The sequence below is a fragment of the Lagopus leucura genome, unplaced genomic scaffold (genome assembly GCF_019238085.1).
Source record: "Lagopus leucura isolate 7727_CA_CO unplaced genomic scaffold, USGS_WTPT01 Super-Scaffold_100012, whole genome shotgun sequence".
Lineage (NCBI taxonomy): Eukaryota > Metazoa > Chordata > Aves > Galliformes > Phasianidae > Lagopus > Lagopus leucura.
In genome coordinates, this window is record NW_024962267.1 from 19,125,125 (window position 1) to 19,149,220 (window position 24,096).

Sequence of the window (24,096 nt, forward strand, 5' to 3'; positions counted from 1 at the left end):
CCTTAGGATCCACCAAGTAGAGTCTGTGTGTGCATCTAGCTTGGCTTGGCCTCTCCAGGCTCACCTTGAAGATCTAACCTAATTATGCCTGGCACGCTAGCTGATCTGCAATGCGTCCCATTGGGTCTGGTTGTGCTGAGGCTCTGAATTGCAGCTCATCTTGCAGTAAAATAATAAGCCAACATGTACACATCTTCCCAGACAAATAAATGTTTAGTTTTTCTCATTTTGATTTTTTCCATCCACAGCTTATAGGGAACCTGGAAACTTCCAACCACACTTCTAGTATTTTACTGAGAAGTGCTTTGCTATGAGAGGACTGTTTACATGTGACTAAAACATACAACCATCTAGTATCTTGCAGTTACTGCTTTTTGTATGTTGGAATAACAAGTCTCTCCGCTCAGGGTGCTGCACTAAACATCTAAAGATAGTCTATAGCTTTTAACAAGAAAAGAGAAAAGCTTTTTAAATCAAGAAGAAATACACATAATGCAGTGTTGGTAGGTAACAACCACCTTCAACAATAGTGTTTAATGCTGATCTCCCTCCATCTCTAGGTGACTTTGCTTTCTACCTATCTCCAGAAATAAGGAAACAGTGCAAGTGGCTTCAGGGTGATCAAACACCCAGGAGCCCTGGGCATACTGGACAAAAAGCAGCGTAAGTAGACCTCCAAAATTCTGTTTCTATAGTATTTGGGAAAATGATGAATATGAAAAATGGACATATGAACTGCTTTATTGCTCTGATAGATATGCAGCCCCCAATGCAACCGTAACCCAAACCATAAGCACCACCACCACGCTAAGCACCACCATCAAGCCTGCTGCAAGCACCAGTGCCCACGCCAGGACCACCACTGCCAGCACCACGGCCCAGACCAGAGCCACTGAGAGGCCCACAGAGAGCACTACTGTCCAGGTGAACGCTACTGTACAGAGCCAAGGAAGCACTGCTGCCAACACAAAAGCCACCAGCCGCACCACAGCGAGCACCACGGCTGCAGCAGCGAGCGGCAGGAGAAGACAAGGTGGTATGTAAAAGGCTGTCCCCATACCTCACATCACCCTCTTGTCTGGGTTTCTCTGTGCTGTAGTGAGCTAGGGCTTTTTTTCCTTCCCAAGAGGGTCGTCCTAACAGGAAATGTCACTAGGAAGCCAGGTTTTGCTCTTGCAGAAAGACATTAAGAGCAAAGACGGAAACTTGTACTGGTTTCTTCTCAGAAAGAGAGGTGCTGCAGTGAAACAGCTGTCCAGGGAGGTGGTGGAGTCACCATCCCTGGAGGTATTCCAGAACCATGGAGATGAGGCACTGAGGGAAGTGGGCAGTAGGCAAGGTGGGGTTGCATTCACGGTTGGACTTGGGAATCTTAGAGGTCTTTTCTAACCTGAAAGACTCCAGGATTTAAGAATGGGACAATCCATCACCTGCTGCCCAGCCCAGGAATATGGTGACAGAGCCACACGCTTTCTAGTGTGGCTCCTCTGCTTTCGGTGTTTTTATCCCCCGAGCTATGTTTTGCTATTTATGGTGATTCATACAGCAAGGTTGCTTGAGATCTCTGTCAGCTAATATAAATAGCTGAAGTTCATTCATCACTGAATCAGTGTGGAGGCCTCGTTGGGAATGATAAAGCTCTTCCATATGAGCACAGAGCATGTAAAGAAGCCTTCCCAAGTGCTCCTGCAGGGGGGTGCAGGCAGCTCTCTGCAAGTAACAAAGAACATCTGTCAAAAGCAAAGCCAGTTGATGAACACATCTCCATGTAATAACAGCATTTGCAAGGTCAGTGCTTTCATCTGTTTGCAGGAAACAAGATTTTTTGGGTATTTCTTGTTCCACTGTTGCTTCCAAGCAACGTTAATGCTTCATGCAATGCTCTTCCATAGCAGGAAAACCTTTCTCTAACAGCTTCTGTGACTTGCCTAAGGTTACGTTAGGTCTGAGGCAAGCTTTGCTTTAAGATCCTCATCCAGGCCATGAAAAAGAAAGCCTCCCTGCAGCACGCTGGGGATCAACATGCCACAAGTAGATTCCCACTTCTCTTTGAGACTTTCCAGACCCTCATGTAGTTTCCCTCCCTATTCCCAAACTGCAGCAAAGATGAATGACATCCAGATCACGGATGTCACCGAGAACAGCGCCAGGCTGCGCTGGGCCAGCCCTGAGCCACACAGCGCCTACGTGTTTGATCTCACCATCACCTTAGCACACGACCACTCTCTTGTGCTGAAGCAAAACGTCACCGGCACCGAACGTGTCATTGGGGGCCTCAGAAGTGGACAGAAATACCTCGTCTTCATTACCGGCTACCTGAAATCCCAGCCCAAAGTAACCTACACGGGGACATTCAGCACAAGTGAGTTCATCTCGGTGAAATACCAACATTCATTACTATTCCCCCCCCCCCCCCTATTTTAAGACGACAGACACAAAGCATGAAAACAAACACATAAGGAACGGGGAAAAAAAAAACAAACAAAAATTCAATACAAATGATCCCAACCCTGGCAACACTCAGTTGTGTCACTGTTTTCCAGGTATCCTCTGTCCCCATTTATGAAACATTGGAATTCTTTGGCAAATGCAAAGTGACACTTCAGAGGTGTTAAACTGACCCAGATTGTGGGAGAACTAAAGCCAGTCCCAGAGGGGTGTTTGTCTCACTGTGCATGCTGAAGGCTTTGCACAATGGGTCCTGCTAATGTCCAGACAGTAATTAATAATAAGAGCCAAACAGGGTTGACAGAGAGGCAATTCAGACGAGCCTAATTGCAAAATAAGCAAGAAAAGCTGTTTCTTTCATAATAATCTTCACAGTCACTATCTGCTCCACATACCACAATATCCAAACGAAGCATTTAGAAAGGGTGAAATGGTGAATTTAGTCTTTTGAGGCTCAAGCTCCACATGTGCAAAGACCACATGTAAAACTCACCAAACCCTTTAGTATGGCCAAAAGTTGCTGTATAAGAGAAAGCCAACTTTTTCCTTTAGTAGCTTGGCACAGAGGTGCCTTGGCTCAATGATGTGGCAAAGTCTGTGCCGGTGCCACCAGTTGCTGCCCCTGTCTGTTCTGGCACCTTTAGAGCCTCCTCCACTGCCTGCAAGGAGCCTTTCTTTTGGTTTGAATGGGTTTGGATCAGGTGTGAAGTCTCCCTAGCTTCACCGGTAATAAACACGCCCACAAAAATGTTGAGAAAACACCTCAGTTTGGAGAAGTAACATTTGCATGTGTTGACTGAGAGCCTCAGTGCCCAGGGAGGCTTCATTTCCTATAGAAAGCATGAATGGGAACAAATTGGGCAGGCAGCAGTGATACCACCTGCCTTAACACCAGGTAGCACTGTCTGCCTCACTCAAATCCACTCAAGACATTTCCCTCCAGCCATCAGTTCTTGTGGCTGCAACCCTCCAGCCCTGGGGAAGGAGCATGATGCAACATGAGCCATGATCTCCTTTCCAACACAAGAGAGATTTTCTCCCCTCTGTGCCAGTCCTCAATGACTGAATCCCCAGAGGGCTACGAGGCTGTGATGTGGGGAACGTGGGCAGAGCACCACTGTAGCCCTTTGGGCAGCGCACAAACAATCCTTGAAGACTGCAGGGGAGCAAGAAAAGATCCATCACAGCCTCTTTGTTCCCTTGGATGTTGTCTTATTATTCCCTCTCTAAGCCTAGAGGAGCAAAGTTAAACCAAGAGACAACAACTGCTCCTCCAGAGCCTCTGTGCCATCTCATGCTGTGAAGAGTGGCTACTCAGAGCTGTAGCTCTACAACCACTACCACAGAAAAGCCCAGTCGTGCAGCACTGCTGCTAACTGAGGAGAGCAATGCAAAGCGCCTTGGCACAGCCAGACAGTTGTGGATGGATTACTCATTGTGTCAGCTGCATCCAATAAACATTTCTGAAACATACATGCTAGGATAAACAGATCCAGGCCTGATTCCTGCAACCTGTGTGTCCCCTGATCCCTCTGCTGAATTTGCTGGCAGTGGGTTTGTTTAACACCGTGCCTTGGCTCACCAGTCTGGCCACGGGTGGTGGGGATCCCCAAGGGTGTTGCTGCAGAACATGGTTGCCCTTGGCTGACTGCTCTTTCTGTCTTCCCCAGAGACCCCAGCGCAGCCCAAAGTGGCCCTGGCCAACATGATGCTGAACACTGAGCCACTGGAAATGCCTGAAAATGGTGAGTATTGGTGCTGGTGGGAGAGATAGGGTGGGAGCTCTGAAAAGGAACCCCACGAAAAAGAAAGCTGCAGAGCTGTTGGTGTGGGTCCAAATGAGGACAATGAAAACGATCAGGCCAGGCTGAATGGGACCTGGGCAGCCTGATACAGTGGTGGCAACCCTGTCTAAGCAGAGGGGTAGAACTGGGTGACCTTCAAGGGCCACTAAGCCATTCTGTGAAGATCCTGACCATTAGCACCAGTCTTTCCCTTGCCCACTGCCAAACATGGACTTCCTCAGAGCAAGCATAGCCCTGCTAGGACCAAAGGATCTTCAAGTCCTTTGCTTTGCAGAGTCAATAGAGCACAGGCTAGATGAAAGCCTTGAGCATAAAGGCCAATACTCTGCATGATGCCTCAGACCCATGCTGGATACAAAGCTCACTAGAACTACTGAGATCTTTGCAGGAGATTCAAACCAGGCCTAATTTCCATCATAGAGTTAGAAAATGAGCTAAAGCCCAAGAGCTGGCCACTCCCCAGGGATACACTGCAACCCATAGCATACCTGGTGCACGTAGACATTGCTCTAAGCATCAAACTGTTTGCTCCTTCTCTCCTGGTTTGCCACAAAGAACAAGCCTTGGCTCCTTGGTTTAGCACAGCTCCCAACAAGGACTTGACCTGTAGCCAGGGACTACAGGGAAGATAGTGGCAAACACTTGATTAAATTTAGCTGATTGACAGCTTCCCAACTGCCCTCCCCATTTCTCTACCATCAAGGGCTTATCACAGTAAACCACTAGCAAGCACCCACTCTGCTGATAATCACATTAACATATTCTTAGTAATGCTGTTAAATTACTGCAGCTATTACAGTGTTGTCTCAGTGCTTTTGTTGACATCAAGCTCGCTGCATCAGCCCTGCAATGCAATCACACTGTAATTGCTGGGCTGTAGCTCTTCCTCTACAGAACTGGAAGGGTCCATGGCCTTCATAAAGCTGTCACCGACTGTGGATCATCTGACATCTAAAAGTCATCTCCATATAAGCACTTTTTTTTTTTTTTAATAAGCCTCTTGCTCACACTGTGGCTCATTACCTTCATCAGCATCTTGAGGAGGAGGAGGGGGAGAAGGGTGTTAGGCTCAATGAGCAGCAGGTGGAGGTCTAGGGTAGAGGTCTCAAGGAACATCTCACCTGTGTCTTGATGCATGTCCCATCACTGCTGTGATGCTCTGAATGGCTTCTCCTGCTGCATCTGCAAAGTGCCTCCCATGCGTTCCCACTGGCCAGGTCCCCTCCTGGCACGTCCCCTCCAGGTGACACGAACCCATGCCCTGGCTTTGCTTAACCCCTCATGTGCCAGCCCTTTGGAGACAAGATATAGTGGATGTGCTGTATGCTCTGCACATCAATGCACATCTCTGAGTCCCAGCTCTTTTCACGACCCATTTGCAGCAGGTGCCCTAGGATTTATGGCATCTGTCTCTCAGGGGAAAGCCTTTCCTGGAGGCCTTCAAGGATGCTGCTGCTAATCTGAAGTTTTTCAGCAGGCTGAGGATATTAGAAACAGAGCAGAGCAGTGGGGATGGGTTGTTTAACTGAATCTTCCCTAATTTTCTGCACAGTGGGAAAGACCCATACATAAATCTTCCTGCAAACCTTGGAGGAAGCCCCAGATTGTGTTATCCTTATATAGGTAATGCAGCTGCTAGCACTGATGGCCCTTTCTAATAAAAAGTCTGGGATTTGGGCCTAAGTTATCATTTCTGGACAGGAAAAATACCTATGTATAAGCCCTGAAGACTACCAGATATGGCTTGCCTTCAGAGATAAAATAAGCACACTTAAAAATTGAAGTTACTGCCAAGACAAAGACCTTTGGAAATAGATATTGAGTAGCTGTGTGAAGGCCCAATCCTGCCCACACCACCCCAGCATGGGGTTGGGATGGGTTGAGTTGGTGCTTAGTGAGAAGGGGGAACAGAAATGGTGTGATGTGGAAACACCCCCAGCAGAAGTATGACCCACCCACCCGCATGGTCTGATCCAACCCTCTTGGCTTCTGATGATTTTAAATGCTTTGGGTTTTATTTATTTTATTTTATTTTTCCCTTTCCTGAATCTCTTTCCTTTTTTCAGCTTTTAACCCTTCCAGAATCATTTAACCTTTGCACCTTTTGATATGCAGATTTGGCAGACCCTTGCTTGCTGGACTTTGACATGGGCATGCAGTGCAAGGACTATCAGGTTGTGTGGTTCTTTGACTACAAACACAAGATCTGCAGCCAGGGTTGGTATGGTGGCTGTGGTGGTAATGCCAATAGATTTGAGACCGAAGCTGAGTGCAATAGCAAATGCTTGAAACCATGTAAGTACCACACGGGGGTTAATCCTTTCACTTTTTACTGAGATTTCAAATAACGTTTGGGTCAGAGAGAAAACATCCTTTAAACACCAAACCAACACACTTTTTCCTCCAGCAGCAGCTGAGAAAGCCATGCAGCAGCCACCCCTTGAGAAAAGGCTATCGCCAGGTAACACACCAAAAACTTCATCATAAAATAAATCCATCATTCACATTCACCATTTCATGGCATGCGTCCATGCTTGTCCATTATGAGATCATCGTACGAGAAGGACCTTGGTTTGCATTTGCTCCCTGATGTGGCCATGCCCCACCATCCGCTTTGCATGAGCGAGTCACCTGCATGCCTTGTCTCACCCCAGAAGCTGTGGTTGCACGACCCAAGTGCAAGCCACAGCTAACACAAAAACACGCCGGATATTGTAAGAAGTGTGCAGCACCGTGGTCCCAAAGCATCTTTTCTTATCACTGCATGTCTAAGCAGTGCCATCGCTCATCAGCATGCCTTTGTTGTGCTGCGAAGAACTGCAAATACTTTGCAAGGAAAACTACCCCGTGTGACACAGGTCTGAAAGCTGAGGAAGGAGCCCACAGGAGAGTGGTAACAAGCTCCTTTTCTCCAGGTATTTCTCAGCCCCTGGGTTTCAAGACCTGGGAAGAAAGCAGGGACTTGCAGTCACTGGCAAAGCAGTATGGGGGGATGGGAACCTGTCCCCCAAAAGCCTTTCCATCATGGCAGTCTCTCCTTCTCACAATCTTTTGGGGCCCTTTGCAGAGAAAGGGGAGAAAGATAGGAGCAAAGTGAGCTCTGAGACTGAGTTTGGGAACTCACGCAGAAACTAATGGCTTGAGTCGGGAGCAGGATTTCAGCCTCACAGAGTGGGGAAGCCTTGCTGGTGGGTAGTTCTCCAGAGCAACACGTGTTTCTGCTAACCCCATCCCAAAGCCTAGCCCCTTCCGATCATCATCACATGCCTTGATGATGTTTCCAGCAACTGTTGTTCAGCTTAGACTGACATTTCATGAACTTGGCACCATTCTGACCTGGGCAGATAGTCAAGAAAAGCAATAGAGGGGCCTTGGAGGGATGCTCGTCTCTCTGCCCACCCTGCGAGGGTCCCCCGCTCTATTCATCCCTTTCTCTCCCTTCTCTTTTTGTTTTCTGCAAAACAGTATGCTGTGGAAAAAGAAACTGAGCTTTTAAGATGCTGGGCATTGGGTCAGGCTCTTGGTTCAGCCCACTGCAAGGTCCAGAGCCAGGTGCAACACTGAGAAATGCCTCAGTTTCCCAAAACTGATGGTTCTTTGGGTGTGCTCCACACCCATCTCTCCTTGGAGTCAATGCTTGTTTACCCTTTAATGATTGCAATTTATAGGTCTCTCTATTTATTTTAATCAAATGTGCACCCAAGGCTCAGATGCATTTTCTCTGTGGGATGAATTAAAAACTCTGCTCATGGTGGCATCTTTCAACATGATGGAGTCCAGATGGCACTTAAGGCACATTTTAGCTCCTTAGCTCTTCAAAAAACGTGGATAAGGCTGGTTGTTTGTTTGTTTTTGGCAGGGGAAGGTCTCAGATCAAATGCCATCCTGTCGTTTGGATGGAATGATTGAAAGATGGGATATGATGACATCCCATAGTGCTCTGAGTCTGGAGGGTGGCACCAGCCCACACAGTACGCATACTGGGGCTGGTGAATGGAAGGTCACTCTACAAGGGAATCTTCAGCTAACACAGCATGGCAGTTTTCCTGAAGCCAGCACTGAAATCAGATCTGCCTCCAACACTGCTGTTGAATTTCCCCATCCATTAGCTGATCCTGAAAGCTCCTGCTGCCATCAAAGAGGACAATGGGGTGAAAAAGCAAGGATGTTTTGTCCTTGTGCTGAAAGAGAAAATACAGGATCCCTCCCGTGGGCTGGCTGGATTCAAGAAAGGGTGCACAGGGTTTGGAGCAGAGTCATTCTGGTGTTTGCATCTGCTGGTGTTTTGGAAAGCAGAACGGAAGGGAGAAGGGCTTTTAGCAGAATAAATAGAAGAGGAAATAAAAGAGCTTGCCAAAGGGATGGGGAAGCTTTTGGCTGGAGGAGCCTGATAACAAAGCTGAATTGGAAGTTCAAATATTGATTTCAAACTCCTAGGAGAAGCAGAGATTCAGAAAGAAATCCTGCTTCAACAAGCCACTTTTAGATCACAGCAAAGTAAACTGTGAACAAGAGAGTCCTTTCCAACACTTCTCTCTCAGAAGGATGCATTCCCAGCTCGTACCTCAAACCAGCCAACAAACCTCTGCTCGGTTTGACCCAGGCAAGATCAGGCAGTGACCTGCTTAGCTCTGTGCCTGCAGCACACAAAGAGAAAATGCAATTGAAAGGGGAGAGGACAGGGAGAGTTTAGGCAGGGTCCTGCCCATCCCTGGGGTCAGATGGGCACGGAGTCCATGACACTGATTTCTCCCTTTCCCCATCCTGCTGGCTGCAGCATTCCTGTGCTCTGGGCAGCTGCCAGCACCAACTGCAATTTCCTTACAAGCAAACCTGCCACCAGCACTTTCTTATTTTCTAGGATTTGCTGCCAGACCTACTTTCTAGTCAGGATTTCAGGGATAATACTCTGCATCCTTCTTCCCACGAACATTTTGAAAGGGTTTAGCATGCATTTTCTATCATCAAACTCCCAAAAAACTTGTTTGCATCTATGCCTTTCCATTAATTCACCCTTTATTTCTATATTCTTCTCTATTCTCCTCGTGGATATGTGGGAACTGTTTCTGGTAGGGCACAGTACCTTGATTTCTAGCACCCCATCTGTAGCATCTTACAAAGGGTATGAGGTTATCACAAGACAACTTCAGGAGATGGACTCCTGGCCACTCATTGCTGGTATGTACTCTGTATATGTTTTTGGGAAAGTGATGGAAAAATGGTTTTCCCCTTGAGACCCAGTTCTGATACCTCCCAACTCATTTCCTAGAAACGGAAGGGATCTGCAGACATTTGTTGCCATGTGGCACATGTCCTTCTCTCTGCCTTTACTCCAGCATCGTGCCACACCAGCAACACAGCTGATGGCTTGAAGAGCAGCGTTGGCATCCTCCTGGGCCCAGTGCTGGGCAAAGACACCCAAAGATCTTCTCTTTGCAAACACAGAGACTGGGTTCAGCCACAGGAGACCAGGCAACGCCTGGGCCGGTGTCACCCCTTCTGGTCTTGCATGCCAGCCCTGTTCACTGGCATTTCTTTACCATGCTCGTGTCTTGAGAGAACCTGTCTTTAGCCCAGGACCCCAGACCTCTAGCTGACTCTCCCTTCTCCTGCTTTTCTCTGCAGTCATGGACATCTGCTTGCTGCAGAAGGAGGAGGGGACCTGCAGGGACTTTGTGCTGAAGTGGCACTACGACCTGAAGACCAAGAGCTGTGCAAGGTTCTGGTACGGCGGCTGTGGAGGCAACGAGAACAGATTCAACACGCAGAAAGAATGTGAAAAAGCCTGCAGCCCAGGTAAGCACTCAGAAGCAGGCAAAACGTGTTGGGCCAGCAAAGGGGTGAGGGTGGTATGGGCTTTGTAGCAAGGTCAGCACGTGAGCCACTTGCCCTCCCTCAGCATCCCATGCTGTAACCTCACGTATCTTCCCCTTCTCCACCAAACTTCCTCAGGTAACATCAGCCCTGGCATGGTGACGACGATAGGAACATAGAGCCAACAACCTGCCAACACATACCTCTGAGACAGCCAGGAGCATCCACCTTTGCCACCTTACCCCAATAGAAGCTAAGGGTATAGACTACCTTGCACTGTACTATTTCATGCTTTTAACTTCCTAAGCAAACCTCGAAGAAAGGTTTTTGCTGCATGACCTATCAATATGGTGCTAAACTGTTTGTGGACTGAGTGCTACGTGTGTCCGGGATATATTGTATAGCTTAACATTACAAAATATTTACCTGATTGCAGATTGTTACTGTGTCTGAACACGTCTCTAAATTACCCTTTCTTTCCAATTCCGGCAGCCTGCCTATCGAAGGCAGCGTAAAAATTAGCAAAAAAAAAAATAAAAATAAAATAAAAAAATAAAAATCATCATAATAATTTCACTGCAACTGTTACATGCTTGCTTTTATCATTTTCATATCTGAGCATAACTGCACACGGAAAGCCTTTGTGTAAGGGAGTAGCTGATGAACAAGCGGTTCAGTTTTCCATTCTTCCTTTTTGTTTTGTTTTTTTTTTTTTTCTCCTTTTGCTGGATTAGATTTTCAAACTAGATCTCTTGGATGTATTTGTAACATATGTGGCCAACCAAAGGAGCAAGGAAAAGGAAGCAAGGTTTCCAAATGCAAATGCACTGCTGGGACCAAGGCCTCAGTTAATGAATTGTTAAATTGTGGTGTAGAATGTCTTCGGCATTCTTCTCATGTTGTATGTTTTATAAAACACAAAGCAAAGCAATTTGGGGTGAGGTGGGTGGGTGGGAGGGGGAATTTTATTTTTATTGTGGATTCTGTGTCAGGAAGTCTATACAAAGAACTTTTAAATAAAGTCTAATGGAAGTTTTGAGAAACTCATGCTTTTGTCCCTCTGTTTGTAAACGTTGTGATGGGCATCAGGGGAGCGATTTTGGTTTGGAAACTATTTATTTGGAAGGCAATCCCAATGGCCATAAGAGGGGGGATGGTTGTAGTACGGACATCCAAGGGGACATCACCGAGATGCTGACGGTGACCAAGCTTGGGAAAGGTGGAAATTGGGATGACAGTCATGAAATCCCCTGGAGGACATTGCTCTGAGCAACACAGTCTCAGCTGGCCCTGGTTGGAAAAGTGTTGGACCAGAGAGGCACGGAGGTTCCTTCCATCCTACACAACTTAATGACACCACGGGCATTTTCCAGTGTGTGCTTTGCTGTTGGTGCCCATGACAATTTTAACTCCATCCTTTATTCCTGTCTGTCTTTGAGCTCATTCAAGGCAGCTAAAATTCATCCAAAAAGCCCCCCCAAAAGCATGAAGTAGATGAATAGCCAGGAATACCAGTCAGGCAAAACAACCACCTGTGAAAAGGTGGATCCTCCAAAGCCAGCTAGGTCATTTGAAGTTAATCCAGAAAATAACCATACGGAACTGGGACAAGATGATCTTTAAGGTTTCTTCCAACCCAAACCATTCTATGAATCTATGATTCCATGAAAATCCTTCATGGAGAGAGGAAAGAGAGCCAGCTGACTGCCTTGGCTTCAGCTCCTGCTGACTCACAGTGCCATGCCTGTACTCTCTGGTCAGCTTTGGCCCCATTTCCCTGCCCTTTCCCCGCTTGCTCCCTGCAGCTTGCATTGCACTTGCTGCTTCATGCCCTATGCTTTCACTTAAAATTACTGAGCCTGCAATGAGCGTGACACACCCTGTATGGATAATGCAGAAAAAAGGACATCGTGATGCAATTACCAGCTCAGAATTTGCTCTTTCCTCTGCCAGGTCACCCTTTGCTACCACAGCCCAGTGGAGCAATCAGTACTACAAGCTTCTCATAAAATGAGATGCTTCACAAGTTGGAAGAGATCCATAAGGATCACTGAGTCCAACTCCTGCCTCCACACAGTACCTCACAGAGCCAGGCTGGGGTCCTACATCTTGGTGAGCCTCAGTTCCAAGGGAACTTGGCAATGCTTCCCATGGCCAAGCAGAGGAGATGAGAAGGCGGCACTTACAAGGCTAAATAGAGCTGGAAAGACACCTTCAGTTCCCTGCTCAATGCTACCTGTGAGTCCAAGAGGCTCACCTTGACGTTTTGGGGAGTGCAGGATTCATGGCAAAGAGAACATAGGACTGAGGTCTGCCTCAGGATTTGTCCCCACGAGGATTCCCATTTGTAGGTGCTCCTATGTCATTCTTAGCTCACAGAGCAGCCTAGCTCATAACATTTCCCATCAGTACCACGCTGTTGCTGGGGATGCTGCTTCAGCTGGGCATGAGCAGAGCTCTGGCAGCCATGCTTGGGAAGCTGTGCTTTTTATTTGGCACGCTCCATGAGCACATTGCAAGGGCTCCATTTGAGAACAAGGGAATAGAGAATTGACTTTTTATTGCACTTATTAATATCGTTGTTTCTCATAACGTCTGCACTCAGCTGAAGCTGCCTGGAGGGCAGAGCAGTCTGCCCTGCATTCCAGCATGCACAGGGGCATGCTGAAAGCACCCTTTTTCTCCTTCAGGGGCTATAAGCCTTGCAAACTGGACCTATCCCATGCTCCAACACGCTGCCTCCTCCACAGCCTCTCCTTTTAGCTGTGAGCACGGAGGGTTAGGTGGGTTACAACGACCTGTGAATCATCCTTCCCAACCCTCTTTCCCTATCACTGCTCCCACTGACCCCATGTCATGCAGCCTGGGCTTTCCCAAGGGCAGTGGGCGGCTTGGGGCCCCCATGGCCACTCACCCCTGGGATTGGGCATCACTTTGCTCTCCCGGGCCTTTTAAGGAAGCACGCTACGCCCTGGGCCCCTGGCCAGTGTGGGGTTACACATGGAAGTCATCTGCAGCTGGGAGCACATCTGCCAGCGTGGCTGCGGGACTGGAGCAGGAATAAAAATAGCTCAGCACAGCTTTGCATCCCGACGTGCTCAGCGCAGGCGCGCTGCTAGATGCTGCCCTGCCGGAACGCCGCTGGCCTTCCCCTCCTCTGCTTGTGCTTCCAGGAAGAAACAAAACACTCCTCTAAGCTCTGCGTTTGCTATTTTACTTTATTTACACCCTCAATCCTAATACGGGTGTTCTCGCACGAGCTGCCCTTGTTTGTCCTATCTTCCATCCTAGGCGTTGGGTAGGAGTTTGTCCATCCTTCTCCTTTTGTCCCTCTGTTGCAGGGAGGTGGTGAGACATCGACCCTGGAGGTGTTTGAGAAACATGTAGATATTACACTAAGGGACAGGGCTTAGTAGGGAAATAATGGTGGTAGGTGGATGGTGGGACTGGATGATCTTGGAGGTCTTTTCCAACTTTGGAGATTCCATGACTCTATGATCATCCCTCACTTGTGTAGGCGACAGCCAGCTGCAGAGCAAGGTGGGGAGTGCTCACAAAATGGCAGGAGGCTCAGCCCTCCCAGCAGCAGAGCTCAGGGCTGAGCTGTGTGCCGTGGGGTAAATGGCAATGAATTGGGACTGTGCTCCAGCTGCAGGGTGATTTATGAGAGTCTTTCCTTCACTTAAACAGAGCAGATCCGAAACAGATGTCTAACCTTTATCTCGATCGCTGCAGAGACGGAGGAGCAGACAGGGGAGAGAGAAAGACATTTGAGTTTCCATTGGCTGCTGCTTCGCTGTCTTCCAAAGTCAGCTCATAAAGAAAAATGAACACCATCAGCCAGGAAACTTTGCTTTGGTGAACTATATGTTTTGTTTTGACGTTGGCTGCTATAGCGACCACGCTGAAATAAAAGTGCAGCCGGCTGTGATGACCTCACTCTGTTACTCCATTAAAATCCCGTATGACAAAGATGCAACCCGGGAAGATTAGTGTCTGAAGATTTGAACACAGGCATGTCTGTCACTCTAGTCTCCTGGAGAGCAGGGCTGAGGAAGGGCAGGTAGGAGAAGCAGGCTCTGGAAGCAGCTCTGTGCTGTGGGTGGATGTGGAATCACAGAGGTGGAAGGGACCCTTAAAGGCCACCTAGTTCATCTCCCCAACAGTGAACAGGGACACCTACAGCTAGATCAGATTGTTCAGAGCATGGTCCAAGACATGAGCATCTCCACTGTAGGAAAGTAAAAGCCAAATACATTATTACTCCTCAAACAGGATAGGAATAGCTTAAGCATGCAAGTAATCAATGTATATCATACCTCCTATGCATGATATCTTCCAGTTTGAGCACAGCCAGTGAACTGGAGTGGACATACCAATCTGAAAGGCCACAAAGAAGTTCCTGGGGAGGAAGGCAGCAGTTTGTTATTTCTAAAATATTTGTCTAGTTTTCCAGAGGTGATTAATTCTGCAGATGGGGAGATTGCGTTGGAGATTAATGAAAAACAATTAGCACTGGGTTCAATTGACTGGAACTTTGCAGAGGGCATGGAACAGCCTGATTTTCAAATAAGTGGACTGCTGCCACTCTTCAGCATCCCACTGCAGCCCCGCAAGCTCACAGCTTCTCCCAGCCCTTGGAGCATCCCCATACTTATTGAGGGTTTAATTGCTTACAGTGCAGCAAGCAGAAGTTAAAACAATGGCCATTTGGAAAGGAACATTAAAAATGCTTGCTTATTACTTGCAAATTTCTCCTTGGAAATCTGGCAGGTTTTATAGCAGGGGCAATTTCTAAGTAAATGATGATTGATGTTCTGAAAGAGGTATTTTTACAGCAACTCTTTCTCAGGTTATTTCTCTCCCAGGGTGGAAGGGGCAAACAAGACATGGGGGAAAGGCAAAGGGGCAGCTTCAAAGATGCTCCCCTAGGAGCACCTCTCCTTCGCACCTATACCCGACTTCAGATGTAGAACAGGATGTACAAGTCCATAAGGGCCTAAAAGCAGCAAATAACCCAAAGGTTTTACCATGAAAAATCCCTCACCATATCTCTGAGGAGTTTCAGTTTCCTCCATAGTGGTATAACATAGATGAGCAAGGATGCCAGGCATGGTGCTGGCCACAGCTTGGGGATAGGCACTGAGGTTACCCTAGGATGATGAGCCCGACATGGCTCTACCTCCCACTCTTGGTACCTTGCTTCCAATCTGCCCAACACTGCCTCTTTTAATCACTGTCCCATCACTTATAATTTTGTCAACCAGAGCCTTCTCCTTTCCAGGCTGGGCACTCCTGTGCTGTTTGACTCCTCCACCTGTCGCTCCCAGTTTGAGACCTGCCTTGCTCGGCACTGTTGGGAAGCAGCATATTGAAAACAGCACCTGGTTTCCACCCCTCTCCCTTCTGCAAAAAGCAGAAAGCAAAAAGAAAAAAAAAAAAGAAGGCATTTTTTCATGTAGCCCAGAGCCAAGCTCATTGCGAAAGAGCGCACCGTGTTCTGGTCAGCCCCATCCATTGTCCTACAGCTGTGTTCCACCGCAGGACTGCTGCTAGTGGTCACGTAAAAACAGGGCTGAGAACATCCCCTCTTGCAAATGCTTTTGACAGCCAGCCCCTGGCAGTGGCACTAACTCCCACAAGTTGGGCTGATGTTGGAAATCTCTGCTCCCTGTCCCATCGCCAGACTTGGCAAATAAGGTCATGCTGCTAACACTGCAGGGTGCCATGAGTTTTAAGCTCCTCTGATCCCTGTGCAAAGCCCAAACCACGAGGAGAGGTCAGGGCAATGTGGACCCCAAGGACCACTCTACATTCAGAGAGGGGTGTAGGTGGGAAGAGCGTTGCTCCCATGTACGTGGACAGGAAAAGATGAGCAGAAAGGATTTGTTTCTGCAAGAAACCCATCTCCTGAGCTGCTCCCTCTCAGACTCAGCTAACTACGTGTCCGTCTGCACCAGCAATCCCAGGAATTTCCACTGCACCCTGCTCAGGAAATCTCTGCATTTTTTAAAAGACGTGCCTATGGAGGGACACCAATTGCTCTGTGAGTGTATGAGCGCTGGGAAAGGGAGAGCCCAGAAAAAAAGAAAAAAAAAAAAAAGAAAAATAGAAAAAAAAACCAACATCCCAAGCAACAAGGCTGGTTGGAAAAAGTAGTCAGGAGTTTGAAGCGCATCCAGACCACTGCTCTGGAAATCAGGCTGAAAAATCTTGTGACATCAGGCTTTCTGCGGAGATGGCCGCTATTTCCCAGCTGGAAAGCCCTGGGAATGTCACTAGCAGCCCACAGAGCTGGGAAGATAAGACCACCGTACCAAACAGCATCAAGGTAAACTGCAGCAGTGCAGTCTGTAGGGCACGAAATGCAAACAGCACTCCATCAGTCATTTGCACCAAGACTTCCAAGCTTTCCCAGCACTTTGGGACAGCACAGGGGGGTTGCTTTTTTGGAGGTATTGTAGAATTATTCAGATTGGAAAAGTCCTCTAAGATCACCCAGTCCAACCCCAGCCCTCCCCTCCATGCCCACGTCCCTCAGTGCCACATCCCCAGTGTTATGGAACACCTCCAGGGATGGCGACCCCAGCACACTTCCTGGGCAGCTGTGCCACTGTAGCACTGCTCCTTCTGAGAAGAAACGTTTCCTATCCTTGTGAGAGATCTGGAGTTTGGCATTTCCTGCAAGAGAGAGGTGCTAGCAAGACGAAATGGTTGCAGCAAGCAGTAAATTGTCTGTCACTGGGATGTTATAGGAAGGCAGTATGAAAATCAAAGCCCCACTGATACTTTCAAGTGCTGGAAAGCCACTCGTAAATGCCTTTAGATACCTATGCCAAGGAAGACACAGCAATCCAAGACTTGTCATTGATCACATCCCCCAGGAATGACAACAAATCTGGGGAGCTGTCAACAGAGAAAAGAGAAATTTAGGATTTAAATGTAAAAGAGAGGTTGTCAAGCCTGCTGAGCAGCTGGCCTCAAGGGATGATGGATACAGCATGGATGTGACTGATGGTAGCCAAGAGAGCAGTAAGCCTGGATCCCAAAGTTTGTCCAATTGTTGCGTACGTGGAAGCATAGAATTGAGTTAAATGGAGCCTAAAGGTCATCCAGTCCAGCTCCTCTGCAATGAACAGAGACATCTGCAGCTGGATCAGGGTGCTTAGACCCCCAAACAACCTGACCTTGAATGTCTGCAGGGATAGGGCATCCACCACCTCTCTGGGTGGTGAAGCACTGTGCCAGGTGCTTCAAGACTCTTATAATAAAAAAAATTCCTTATATCCAACACAAATTTCCACTCTTTCAGTTTGAATCCATTTCCCCTTGTCCTGTCACAAGAGACCCTGCTAAAGCATCTGTCCCCTTCCTCCTTGTAGCCCCCCTTTAGATACTGAAAGGCTGCTCTCAGGTCTCCTTGGTGCCTTCTCTTCCCCAGTCTGAACAACCACAGCTTTCTCAGTATCCCATCCCCTGTGAGCTGTATAGTTCTTCATTATTACTATTATTTGCTTGCTGAGCTTGATCTTCTATTTATTTTCTTGTTGTTGAAGAGAAGGTGCTTGCTTAGGGCCATTTGTTTGCAAAGGGACATTTGCTCACAAAGCCAACAGACAGCCTACAGATGAGCATGCCCACAAAGCAGACTCCACACACTAGAGCCGTCTGGAGTCCCCCAGGCTCCCCCCAGCACCATCCCACCCACCCACCACTGGTTCCAGCCCCACGTGGCTGCCCCAACAGCCCCAGCATCCCCAGGCTGAGCCCCAGCCGGCGTCGCGCTGCCTCCCCCGCAGATCCGGGACCCGGCAGCGAGCAGCCTTAGCTCATCGCTGGGGCACAGCCAGCCTGGAGTGGGAGGGAAGAGAAGGGAAAGGCAGCACGGGGGATAGGAGGGCTGGAAAGGGGGGAAAAGAAGGAAGAGAGAAGCTTGAGAACAACTCTGGATGAGGCTACAGTGACTTAGGGAAAGGACAGATTGGGGATGGGGGGAGAAACCACGAGGTAGGGTAGCAAAACAGCCTGCCAGAAAACTTGCCGAGAAACTGAGGGAAAAATCACTGTTGCTTCAGTTCAGACAAGCCCTGCTGAATCATACGACGTGCTTCAAACCCTGCGTGTGTTTAATGTTTGTAGGTGTAGGTACAGAGCCAAGGGTCCCCCTTTGGGATTTCAAGCATCTCTTTGCTAATTGTGAGGTTTGCAGGAGGATACAACTGCAGCACACACTCAGAGAGCAAGGGATGAAAATAAATAGCACACTACTTGTAGGAGAAATTGGAGGAAACTACACACAGCAAACTGCAGGCGTATTGGAAATAAAGGAGAACTTAGCCAACAGAGCCAACAGGTTTAACACTATTGTGATCCATGCTGGGCTCACGCAGAATTTGGGATATGGATATGGGAATGGGAATATGGGAATGGAGACATTCACCATGTGGTCAGTGTTAAAGACATTCAAGGCCAGGCTAGACAGGGCTCCGAGCACCTGATGGAGCTGAGATGCCCCTGTTCATTGCAGGGGCGTTGGACCAGATGGCCTTTAAAGATCCATTCCAACTCAAATGATCCTATGGAACCCTACAGAGAGCACAGTGTTCCTCATCTGGATGTGGAATAGGTCACTGGTAAGGTCTCTTACCAGTGGGTCTGTTAACCACCCCCTGGGAACAGCCAAGACATCTATGGGACAGGACTGTATTTGTCCTTGTGGGAGACAGCTCATGTAGAAGAGGTGGGGTGCGTGCCCAGATCCAGGAAACCATGCAGGTAGTATCAGTGATGCTAGCATGGGATGACCAAGAAAATCAAACCCTTGTGTGGAGGTGGCCAGCCCACCTGCACTGCAGTTTCTGCAACTGCTTTTATAATGAGGCAGCGTGGGTAAGGGGCTCTCCCTCCTGATGGCTTGCTGGAAGGTTCTGAGGTGAACCAAGCCCTGCTCATCTTCTGTAAACGTGGGAAAAGCATGCAAGGCTTAGGCACACTTCAAGCTGTTTCTCATTAGTGTGGGAACCAGAGACATGCTGCAGAGATGCTCTTCAAAACGGAGCACTCAGCCCCTTTGGTACAGGAATGCAGAGCTAGTTCTCTGCTCTTCTTCACCAGAGACCCTTTCTATTCCTCAACACAGCCAAAGGGTCCGGCAGGGAATCCCAAACATTGCAGCTCATCACCCATGTCGGAGGTGAAACTCCGCTTCCCAGGCACCTCATCACCGGCACTGCCGGATCCTGCTGGGGCCAGGAGCAGCCAAACCCTGCAAGGTCAGGGCAGGACATCCACGAGAAGGGCTGGGAGTGTGGAAACACAGGGCAGGGAGTGGAGCCGATGCACTTTGGAAGAGCTGAGGAATGAGAAGCATGATGTGAGAGCAGAGCCAGCAAGTGGGGAAAGAGACGGGCGCCCAAGCTATCGGCCTGTTTGCAATCAGTGCAGGGATGGTAGCAGCCCGGCCGCCAGGGACATGTAAAGCAATTTGAAAAGCTGCTGGAAATGGGCTGCAGGCAGACTTTACAGTTCCAACACATATTTCCTATTAAAAACACAAACCTAATCCTCGTAACAAGGAGCACCAGGTGGTGTGGCTCAGGGAAGCACCACCTTTCCGCTCTCACATGAATTTAAGAACAGCTTATCCCACCTCAATATCAAGGACAAACTCCAACAAAGAGTAAGGCAATGCTCTGGTTTGCTTTCAGCCTGGAAGGGAGGAGAAACTCCTGTGCCCGTGTTCGTGTGGTGTTTCAGGAGGAGGGTCCCAAGCTGGGTGGAAAATAGCAGCAAGACCCATTCAGATGCAGTGGGGGAGATTTGGGTTTGGTGAGGTCTCTGCCTTAGGAGAGCCAAGAAGCACGCTTGGGAGAAATTGAGGCTGAACACCTCTTAAACCTCCTGCAGCCCAACAAGAAGAATCATGACAGCTGGAAAATCCCTCCAGCTCCAACCACAGCCAATGCTGTGTGAGTCAGATACAGTCTGAGCTTTGGGGTCCAGAAGGACAAAGGTCATCCCTGGAGGCATTCATGGCCAGGCTGGATGCAGCTCTGGACAGCCTGGTCTAGTGGCTGGCTACCTTGCACACAGAAGGGGGCTTGAAACTAGATGGTCTTTGAGGTCCTTTTCAACCCAGGCCATTCCATGATTCTATGATTCATCTGGTGATGGTCACCAGTGGTCCTCATCCTCCTGTCCAGAGAGGACCTGGCTGCTGGCAAGGAGTAGAAGAGAGCTAAAATGTTTTTTTTTCAGATGGGATCTAGCATGCCTCACACAACTTTCACCAATGCAACTGACTGTGCAAAGCTGGAAGCTTTGTATTCTATTTTTCTTTTGTCTATACAGTGGTGTTTTGGCAATGGTTGACTGGCTTACAGAGACCTTGGAGGCTAACAAGGCAACATTTAAACCCCACCACGGTCAATCAAAATGGATTCCAGCTACAGTGGGATGGTTTTGAGCACAGGCCAGCAAGGATCTGCTGAATCAGAGTGGGATGGGTGGGGAGGGAAGAGGAGGAACAACTCTGTTTTCAAATGGAAAATATTTTAAGACCCCTTCTGAGGCCAACTGCACAAAGTCTCACTGCATCCTTGCAGGGCTACCAGCTGCCAGACCAGCTTTCAGGTGTGCAAACAATGGGAAACCTCCCCTATGGGACTCCGATGAAGCCCCGGAGGGATTCAGCTCCACCATAAACCACGAGGGGCCTTCCCTGCCTGCACCCTACTGACATGCTAGGGATGCACCTTTTCCAGGGCAGCCTCCAGCTCACATGATCTATTCTTTGGAAGGACACGAAATAAACCACGTTACCTGGACTTTCTCCTCCTCTGAGGGATTTGATCCAGCGGTTTTCCTGGCTGCAAGCTGCTTTCAGGAAGCTGCTTGTAACACTGGCACGGGGTCATTCTTCCTTCTGCTTTTCCTCATTGCGTGCTTGCTGCATCCCCGCTGCTGGATATATAATATATATATATTAAACTCTTTATATAATAAACAATTTATCCATATTTGTATTTATATACATAATATAACAGCCCCCTCAGCCCACAGATGTGTTATTTTCCAGAAACTCAAGGACAGCGACCAACTGATCCCAGGCAGAACTTCTATTAATTTCCTCCATCCAGTTATCAGCTTTTTCCCTTACTTCATGTACACCAGACTCTGCAGGAAGCTTTCCCATACCATGAGGTTGTTCATGTTTCACAGAAGTGCCAAACACCTTCTTGCAACAGAAACCGCCTGCCTGTGCTTACAGAAAGCCAAGCACTGTCAAGTCAGACTTTAGTCATTGCTGCAGACACGTGGGGTGACGTACAATGTTAATTAAGGGAAATCTAAGTCATGTTTCTGTACCTTTTCAACACAGCACACTTCAGACCCCCTGAGGTCCTGCTTTCCTTGGTAGATAGGGAAACACATGGCCAGACATGAGCATAGACTGGGTTTCATTTCTGTGCTAATGAATTTTGCTAAAATTGTCACTGCCATCAAACCCTTGGTCACATATTAACAAAGCCCTGGGCATGCATCCCATGCTCCTCGGGCTGCACATGTGGATGCTACATGTTGTCCACGTGGAGAACAGAAGAGAGATGCCCCAGGCTTTGCTTTGGCTTTCTCCCCTCTGATTTCCTGGGGACCCTGGGAGCTTTGCAATGGGGAGAGCTGCAGTGAGGCCTTTTGCTTTCCTCCCAGCAGCACAAGGTTGAGCCCCGGGCTGAAAACGTGTCCTCAAAAGCTTGGTCATTTGGCTGTTTTCCCTTTCATTTTTCAGCAGAAAGACTCGGGTGATATTTCACAGCAAATAAAAGCCAGGCATGAGAGTCTGAGTTTCCTGGCGGCCGAAGGGCGCAGAGCTGGCTGGTAGCCCCATGCTGCTGGGATGCACTGGAAAAATCTTCCCTGCATGAAGGGAACCAGTTCAGAGCTGGAAACCAGAATTCTCCAGCCCCTAACACCTCAGGACAGGAGAAAATAAGATTTTGTATGATAAACCTTAAATAAGGAAGGAAAAAACTAGTGAAAGCCTACATAAAGCACACAACGTGGTGGCTGTGATTTTGCTGAAGAGCCCTTTTTGCAAAGGCACATGGAGATCTGTGATCATCCATCCTTCCTTAGCAAAAACCTGCCCTCAGGCTGAACCTGCTGTCTCCCAGGGAGAAAGGAAAGCTCTCTGAGTGATGAGCTGGCATGTGGACAGAAGGCAATAACATGGATGTGGTTGGGAAGTGGAGAGACCTGTGCCCCTGGGAGCAGCCGGGTTTCCTCCAGCTCCTACAGTGTATATGTTTGGGCAGGAACATGGCGTGCTGGGGGCATAAGGGGATGCAAAAGGTTAAACCACAACCTAAACTGATTGTTCTTTATAGAATCATAGTGCTATAGAATGCTTTAGGGCAAAAGGAATTCCAAAGCTCACCAGTGCCAACTGCTGCCATGGACAGGGACATCTCCCACACAGCAGGCTGCCCAAAGTCACACAGCCCAGCCTATAGAGGTGCTTTGGGAGGACCCCTAGACTCAGGGAGGTGGGGGGACATGTGATCAGCCTGACCAGCTAACTGCATGCTGAGTATTTCTGTTGCTTCAAGCTGTGGCTGCTCCCTCTCCCAATATGAGCCTGTCAGCAGACCAGGGAAAAACGTTAGCAAAGGAAAAGATTCAATTATTTAATTCAGTTCTTTAACGTTCTGAAAATGAGCACAGACTGCCAAATCAAACACTGGCACAAATAGGAGGGAAAAAGTTAGGTGTGCTTTTGCTGGCTGTAAGCCTCCCCCTGGAGACGCCTTTCATTTAGGGCTGTTATCAGTTTGTTTCATCAAATGAATGTGATAACAAGGTACTCACGTGCTTTTTGGATTTGCTTCCCTGTTTGTGCCGGATGGGTGACAGAGGATTGGTCTTCTTGTGCTCAGGGAGGACAAAAGGAGAAGGCAAAGAGCAGAACACAAGATGTCCAATTCCAGGCTGACCTCAGCACACAGCTGGCCAAGGCACCACCCGTGATGTTCTGTGTCCAAAACTCAAATTATCCACCCTCCACGTGGCTCTGCACCTCCGCTTGGACCCACATGGTCTAAGAAGAGAAGAAAAAAAAAAAAGTACAAGAAGAAACTTGTTCTTCCATTTACATTCTTACATTTTTACAAGAAACTTCCAGTCTTACAAGCTGATGCTTGCTGTTATGTGCTCATGCATATGGGCATCCAGTGCACAGCAGGGTAAGGGGACCAAGGCAAGCCGTCTTCCATCCACGTAGTAGAGAGAAAGTCATCCAGCAAGGCAGGGCTTGTGGGGTGACATGGGTTTTCTGTATCACCATTTGGGACCTGTTTGAATTAAGACACAATAAGGCCGTGTGTGATCCCTCACCAGCCCAGTTTATCCTTTCTTTTTGCAAAGCTTGGAGCTTTCCCCAGCATTTGCTATGGCCTGAGCAGAGCTCAGCTGGAGCCAAGCCTCTGGATGAAGCAGAGGTGCGAACTGGTTGAATGTGGAAACCCAAGGGATGGCAATTTCACAAACCTTTCATTTGTTTGTAGGAAAACATGAAGAAAAGGCAGAGAGCAGAGACAACAGGCGGCAAGCCAGAGCCCAGTGCTGCTAGCATGCACCACACGTTCCTCTGGATGTCTCCAAAGCAATTTGGAAGAGCTCAGTCCTAGAAAGGCCACCAGCATGTTACCTGCAAGCAGAGACATGCAATGCATATTCTGTAGGTTTGCAGCTGGACCGTGTCCATCACAGAGGTGCAAGTACTGATGTTGAGTGATGGACTGGGAGCAAAGTGATCTCTTTGCTCCACCAGTGTTTAGCATGTGGGTTTCTCTATCAGCTCTCGGTGCACCAGTACTGCCCCACAAATTGTGACTCCACTTTCTCAGAGTAGGAAGGAAAAGGAAACCGCATAACAAGGGTGAAGTGATGCCCAAGGCCTCACTAGGGGAAGCACAATGAGCAAACGAGCTTCACCAACAGCTCTGGAGCATGCCCTTGTTGACTACTGAAG

The 24,096-nt window shown here is 48.3% G+C and overlaps 1 protein-coding gene and 1 long non-coding RNA gene across 13 annotated transcripts in view; one reads left to right on the forward strand and one right to left on the reverse strand.

Moving 5' to 3' along the window:
* COL6A3 (collagen type VI alpha 3 chain) overlaps positions 1 to 10,806 on the forward strand; it is a 53,527-nt gene extending 42,721 nt beyond the window's left edge. For 7 of the 12 annotated variants that reach the window (XM_042874317.1, XM_042874310.1, XM_042874312.1 and 4 more), the window contains 8 exons: positions 561 to 663; positions 756 to 1,036; positions 2,102 to 2,362; positions 4,119 to 4,193; positions 6,369 to 6,548; positions 6,661 to 6,714; positions 9,879 to 10,049; positions 10,206 to 10,806. In XM_042874317.1, the coding sequence (XP_042730251.1) occupies positions 561 to 663; positions 756 to 1,036; positions 2,102 to 2,362; positions 4,119 to 4,193; positions 6,369 to 6,548; positions 6,661 to 6,714; positions 9,879 to 10,049; positions 10,206 to 10,246 (1,166 nt within the window). In that variant the 3' untranslated portion in view covers positions 10,247 to 10,806. The remainder of the gene's footprint in view (positions 1 to 560; positions 664 to 755; positions 1,037 to 2,101; positions 2,363 to 4,118; positions 4,194 to 6,368; positions 6,549 to 6,660; positions 6,715 to 9,878; positions 10,050 to 10,205) is intronic. The other 5 variants (XM_042874318.1, XM_042874319.1, XM_042874307.1 and 2 more) reach the window with 4 other exon arrangements.
* A 3,401-nt stretch (positions 10,807 to 14,207) lies between these two features.
* Positions 14,208 to 23,157, reverse strand: LOC122181986. Its single transcript, XR_006179656.1, has 4 exons — positions 22,935 to 23,157; positions 20,889 to 21,029; positions 14,387 to 14,469; positions 14,208 to 14,298 (listed from the first exon to the last, which is right to left on the reverse strand). It is a non-coding gene; the product is annotated as an uncharacterized LOC122181986 (long non-coding RNA).
* Positions 23,158 to 24,096: the final 939 nt, after the last annotated feature.